The 6,252-nt window shown below is 37.1% G+C and overlaps 1 protein-coding gene across 1 annotated transcript; it reads left to right on the top strand.

Moving 5' to 3' along the window:
• Nucleotides 1-1,547: 1,547 nt before the first annotated feature.
• Nucleotides 1,548-6,252, top strand: LOC107760033 (PLASTID TRANSCRIPTIONALLY ACTIVE protein 6, chloroplastic-like). Its single transcript, XM_016578055.2, has 6 exons — nucleotides 1,548-2,133; nucleotides 3,092-3,160; nucleotides 3,287-3,391; nucleotides 4,004-4,123; nucleotides 5,570-5,659; nucleotides 5,750-6,252. The coding sequence occupies exons 1-6, from the start codon at nucleotides 1,639-1,641 to the stop codon at nucleotides 5,864-5,866; spliced, it is 996 nt and encodes a 331-aa protein (XP_016433541.1). The 5' UTR covers nucleotides 1,548-1,638; the 3' UTR covers nucleotides 5,867-6,252.

Here is a 6,252-nt window from a genome sequence, read left to right as displayed (position 1 = left end):
AGTACAACAACAACAACCTAGTAAAATTTTACTAATGGGGTCTGGGGAGGGTAGTGTATACGCAGACCTTACTCCTACCCCAAAGGAGTAGAGAGGCTGTTTCTGAAAGACCCTCGACTAAAAAAAAAAAAAAGACAAAATGACAAAATGACAAAAAGAAAATAATATTAGTATCACAAGTAGAATAAATAGGAAGAGTGTGAGTGATTAGAGAAAAGTTGTGCAAAATTTAAGTTTCGTTGGTGAACTTATAAAAACCAAAAGGTCAAGTTGAAAACCCATTGTTTGTAATCAACTTAATCTGAGGAGGAATAAGATAACCTTGTGGCCTAAGGAAAACGGATGTAGGTACGACCACGATACGTGAACCAGTATAAAAAATTTTGAGCATATTTGCAGTTTTACTTTCTGCCATTATTCATATAAGTTGATACATCTAACTCTTGAGCAAGTAAAAGAATTTCTGTACAGATGAAACAATCAATGATAGTCGACTAAAAATTTTAGAACATAATTCACCCTCCCTCTTATGTTTTATTTTTAAAATCATAGTACAACGGTAGTGTGATTTTTGATAAAAAGGTGAAACGGAGAGTAGATATAGTTTATTTGCGATAGTAAAGATGTAAATATGATTCTCTCCGTAAACCAAATGGTTGCTAGGGAGAAACAACAACGACAACAACAACAACAACAACGCAGTATAATTCCACTAATGGGGTCTGGGGAGAGTAGTGTGTACGCAAACCTTGCCCCTATCCTGAGGTAGAGAGGTTGTTTCCGATAGACCCTCGGCTCCCTCCCTCCAAGAACTCCCTACCTTGCTCTTGGGATGACTCGAACTCACAATCTCTTAGTTGGAAGTGGAGGGTGCTTCAATAGAGCAACTCACTCTTGTCATTGTCAGGGAGAAAAATGACAACAAATAGTTCCTTATATTTGGGATATAGGTTCGTAATAGTTCCTTAAATTTACTTCTAAGCAGTTTTTATCCTTTGAATTTATCAAAAGTGAGAACTTTTAATCTTCATCAAATATTTAGCATACTCTGGTTGTTAGATTAAAGGAAATAAAAAAAAAGAATTTAATATGAACTCACAGTTGGAGGTGCAATTCTTATATTTTCTGTAATTTTTGTCTAATCCTAGATTATGTGCAGCTCTTTGGGGTCAGTTTATCAAGTTGATTCGAGTCAATTTTTCATTTTTTCTTAAACACATCGGCCATATCCAAAATGAGAATACAAGTCATCTAAGTTCTATATTCTAATCTCTCTTTTATCTTTTGCTCATTTCTAAAATAAGGTTAGACGGAAAGCACATTTGCTAAGATCATCTATCTTTCTTTGTAAAAAGATAACGTAAGAGGTAACTTTTGACTAGGTATTTAGAAAGAAAAAAAATGGTAGTTGGGCACTTCAAATTAACCAATCAATAGCTAGAAAAAAAGAAGAAAATAACTGGTCTCAATCTGCTAAGTATTTAAAATTGAAGGGGTTTAATTCCCACCTTTTTAATCTGCTTTCCACTTCTGAAACATCTTAAGGGGGCTAAGTATCAAATCCAACAACAATATGAGTATTGAAAAGTACAAATCTAATCCACTCCCCACATTTCACTCCCTCTGAACTGAACAACCATGAGCGCTGCTCAGCTCTTCTTCCCGCTTCCTCCAAACCTTTCAACCTTCTTCACTACACCTTCTTCACAAGCCCTTTTAACCATTTCGTTTGTTAAGCCAATTTCCAACAACCCCAATTCTGTTAAACAAAGTTTTACCACAAAAAGGAGGCGGGATTTCAGGGTATTCGCCGACGACGAGGATGCAGACGGGGGAGGACCAGATGATTACGACATGGACGAGGATGAAGTGGAAGAAGCAGACAATAAAAAAGACTTTGATGTTGACTATGATACCCTCTTAGGTGGTGCTTCTTTAGCTGTTGCTGCTACTGGTGATGACATTGCGATGGTTCATAGCAGTAGCTTTGTGTTTACTCAAGGATGGAACTCCGAGAAAATCGTGGATTATAGAATTAATGAGGAGGAGTTTCATAAAATTAGCCTCCTTGATTGTGATTTCTTCATTCGTAAACCTCCTGACCCTGATAATGATGTTTATGACTTTCGTGAGGTTATTATTCTGCAGCCCTCTTGTTTCTTTTGCGTGCATTTATCTAGTGTTGAGTATTAGTAAGTTGACAAGTGCATTATTTTAAGTACTGTGCCTAGTGCTATAGCCGTAAATGTGTATTCATATAAGGAGTGGAAAGTGAAAAATCGTTGCTTTACTGAATTTTGACTGACAAAAATGGTTATCAGGGTTATGAGTTCTCAAGTTCAAATCCAGGCAAAAAACCTCATCTGCCTAAGTATTAGTGGGCATAATTACACGATACCTATGCCAATGGGAGGTAGCAGGTATCGGTCGGGATGCTATCGTCAACTAAAAAAAATATAAAATCAGGATTGTCTCAAGGGGTTTGACCTAGAAGTTGGGTCAGGGATTAATAACCTATATATCCCTATTGGAATCTTAGCTATGATACTTGGTGACCATCTGTTCCAACCTTGATGGGCAGGATTACCTTGGTAACCTGTGCTTGTGGGCTGGACGGATGGCCGATGGATTAGTCAGGATGCACAAGCTTGCCTGCACACCACAGATGTTTTTAAAGAAACATAGAGGTTTGTCTTACCATGTTACATGAACTCAAATATGGGTTTGTGTTTTGTATGTCAACAGAATATCCCGTAAGCATAGTTCAATTTGAGCAAGTTTTTTAGAGTATTTGGAAGGATTGCACCTCGTACTCCCACACCCATGTGTATGTTGAATACGCGTAGGTCAAAGAAAATGAAATTATCAATGTTTGGGGTCTAGGGGAACTCAGATACTGAAATTTGAATTTTAGTTCTTGCATTACTTTTGATTTCACATGCCACTAGATTGTTTTCTTTTTCTTATTTTTATTCCCTCTTCCCGATCCTGCTGTCTGCACCTTGCTTTTCTTTCCATTCCCCCATATGTAATGCTGGACCATTTGAACAATATGCTAGCTGATGAAGTATCATTTGTATTTGGCATGCAGATGTATGTTACGCCACCAGATACTGATATATATGCCATTCCCAGAGTTCTTGCACCAATGCCTCAGAAGGTATCATGTTAATAAAGTTTATGAATATGGATGCGATATGACTTATATTTGAATACTTATGATTCATCTTGCAGTAGATTTAGTGTTTACGTAACTTATTGATCAAGAACTTGTTTTATCATGTAGTATATTAGGTGTGCGATGAGTGATTATGGGTGCTACAACGTGACAGAGCCTCCCATTGATGCGCCTAGAGATCCTATGTATAAATCAGAAAGGGAAGTTTCAAAGGTATGGATGTTTTCTATTTCAACCGATAAGAACATTTGTTCTGTCATATGCTGTCTATGCAGTTTATTTTGCTAAAGATATTAAGCTTGTGAGGTAGCATTAAATTGTAAAGTCAAATGCAAGCTGGACAATTACATGGGATGAGCTTCGATGGAGACATAAGAAAAAAAAAAAGAGGAAAAAGATAAAGAAAGGCAATACTAACATTCTTGCTTTATTTTTTTTTTAATTTTTTTTTTCTTTTGCTTTTGGTTCTGTATTGAGGCAAATCTTCCCCCTTAATTCTTTTTCTTTGTTTGTCTTTGGACGGAGGCCCTAAACTTTCTTTCCCATCTTTGGTGATTATTTAAGAGCTTTTGTTGTTTAAGCCTTATATTAATTTTGACCTCTTGTACTCCATCCATGTATTCTGAAAAGAATTCATCAAAATTTGATGGTTATATCACACAACTATGACATTCAAGGACTTCTTTTTATGAGTCTATGACATTAAAGTACTTAATCCAAAACATTTCATCTTGACTGGTATGAGGGCTCTTTTCATTTGAAGGAGGGTAAGAACACTTCCTCCTGCATTCTATGGGTTGTATGATCGGTGTGTCTCTGTTGCAGGTATTCTTAACAAAGCACTATAGAAACCGCAGGGCTGGTGATCCGGAATTTGCTCTTGATTTTGAAGAAATATACGTTATTGATTCGAAAACCAAATCAATCACTAGAGCCAAAGTAGTGGTAAGTTGCTCTTTCTTCTAGATTTGCTAATTTTTTATGCATCAAGTAACTTACCTGATAAGTTGCTTATCATTTCCTGGACATAGCTTTTTCATTTTCATATAGCTGAATCTGCTCCTCTGAGTAAATGTAGTTCTAATGCTGAAAGCTCAAAGTATTGGATTGTTAGTACTTTGAAGATATATGTTTAACAATTAACATAGCTCAGCAATCAAGTCTGACCAAATTTTACAGTGCAAAGGAGTATGGGAATTTAAGGAGATGGTTGTGGTGTCAAGGGATGAAGGGAAAGGGTGTAGGGGTCAGGAGTTTGGGTGGAAGTTGGTAAGGAGTAAACGGCGGAACTGAAGGATTAAAGTTTGAATTTATTTCTTCTGTTCCATGGAAGCGGGAGAAGGTTAATGCTGGGATGACTGTCTTGCACAGATCAGGGTTAAGTATTTTGTTTGCGATAGAGGAAGAATAAATTGATAATTACTCCCCAAAAACATATACGAGTCCTGAAAGAGCCATTTCCACTTTACTGATAAGGTTGGAATGACTGCGTTGCACAAGTTTTTTTTTTTCTTTTTTTTTCTTTTGCTAAAGAGCAAGAACTGATTACGACTCCCAAAAGAGCCATTTCCACTTTGCTGATAATGCCAAAGGATTTCATCATTTGAATGGGTGGGGTGGGGTGTTCAATTGTTGCTGAAGCCAATTGTAGAGAAGTGCAACGCTGTCCAAAAAGGCTAATTAACTGTTTGGACTATGACTTAGATGCCTAAGCATAGTCTTCAGAGTGCGATAGAGCACTTTAGGAGGAGCTCCTAGGTTTTGAATTTCTTCCATCAAAGCTGCTTCCAAAAGGTATAATGTTTTCATCTGGAGCTGCTTTCCTTGTATCGACAAACAAGGACAGATTCTTTGATAAACTAGAGAATGTTGATCCTCTTTCTCGGTACTGCTTCTTTAGAACGCCTCAAGATTTCAGTAGAACAGTCAGGTGGGAAAGAATTCCCTACAACAACAGTTACCTTTATCCGTAATATTTCTAATGGACTCCACACTTCCTGCTTTTGTTTGCTCGATGGATGGACATAAAACTGTTACGTTTACTCCAACTGCTAATTCTGAGTATCTGTGTCAAGTAGTAGACCAGCTATAGGAATGGAAGATTTGAACTTGGATTTGTCTTATCCATTCGGATATAGAATCTAAAGAACATCTGTGTTAATCAAAACCAATAGTGTGAGGATGTCTGTGCCAACAAGTACACAAGCTATAAGCACGGTTGATTTGAACTTGAACTTGTCCTATGCATTGAAACATTCGGATATAGTATGAACACGTGAAGTCCTGTGATTTGACTAGCTTGCATGTTTTGCCTTTCCCAAATATTTATACCCTTTGGTTGCTCTCTTTATTGTTAATGTTAAAAAGTTATTTTGTTTTTAAAAAAAATAGGTGACAGTCCCTGGAGGAAGAAACAGGGACAGGAAGAATGATTTGCTTGTCATCCGTGATAATGGGAACTCGTTCAAAATTATACCATCAGTGAGTATCATGAACTCAAATTCTTGCTTATCTTTGTATTATTGTGGCTGTCTTTCCATCTCTGATGAGCGAGCATCATGTTACTTTTAGGAGGAAAGAGATGATCCAACCACTGTGATAGAGAAAGAGGAGTGGAAGAAGTCAAGGCAAGACATGGAAAGACACCTTAGGAAGCTAAGGGACTTCAGTGTTTCAAATTGGTTTTAGTTGGCAAATGAATATCATCGTCAAATATTTCTACGCTAGTTGGCCTTAGAATTGCTGGAAGGGTTGAATACGCTAGTGGCAAGGAAACAACTGGGTTGACATAAAATTGTTCATGTTGCTGATTGAGCCAAATGGCTTCCAAAGTTCAGAATCGTATTCGTACATTGTCAGTGCTAGTATTGATTTGTGAAAATGATCACAGAATGAAGGTTTAGGATGGAGCTTAGGTAGAAGAATCTCTGCAAACTTGAAGCAATAGCATTATGCAGGGAAAGTCATCGTCTTCGAAATAAAGATAGTTGTGCATGTTCTCTCCTAATTATGAACGCTGGAAGCAAAGTACAGTGCAATGGAATTTTCTTTATTTCAGTTTTTTTTAAAAGAAA

Source organism: Nicotiana tabacum, chromosome 12 (genome assembly GCF_000715075.1).
Source record: "Nicotiana tabacum cultivar K326 chromosome 12, ASM71507v2, whole genome shotgun sequence".
NCBI lineage: Eukaryota > Viridiplantae > Streptophyta > Magnoliopsida > Solanales > Solanaceae > Nicotiana > Nicotiana tabacum.
Note: the sequence above shows the minus strand (reverse complement) of the source record. Positions and strands in the feature narration are given on the sequence as shown.

Coding starts and splice junctions, on each gene's coding strand:
- LOC107760033 (XM_016578055.2), top strand. CDS start 1,639: ATGAGCGCTGCTCAGCTCTTCTTCCCGCTTCCTCCAAACCTTTCAACC. Junction 3,392..4,003: donor CAGAAAGGGAAGTTTCAAAG/GTATGGATGTTT, acceptor TCTCTGTTGCAG/GTATTCTTAACAAAGCACTA. Junction 4,124..5,569: donor TCACTAGAGCCAAAGTAGTG/GTAAGTTGCTCT, acceptor TAAAAAAAATAG/GTGACAGTCCCTGGAGGAAG.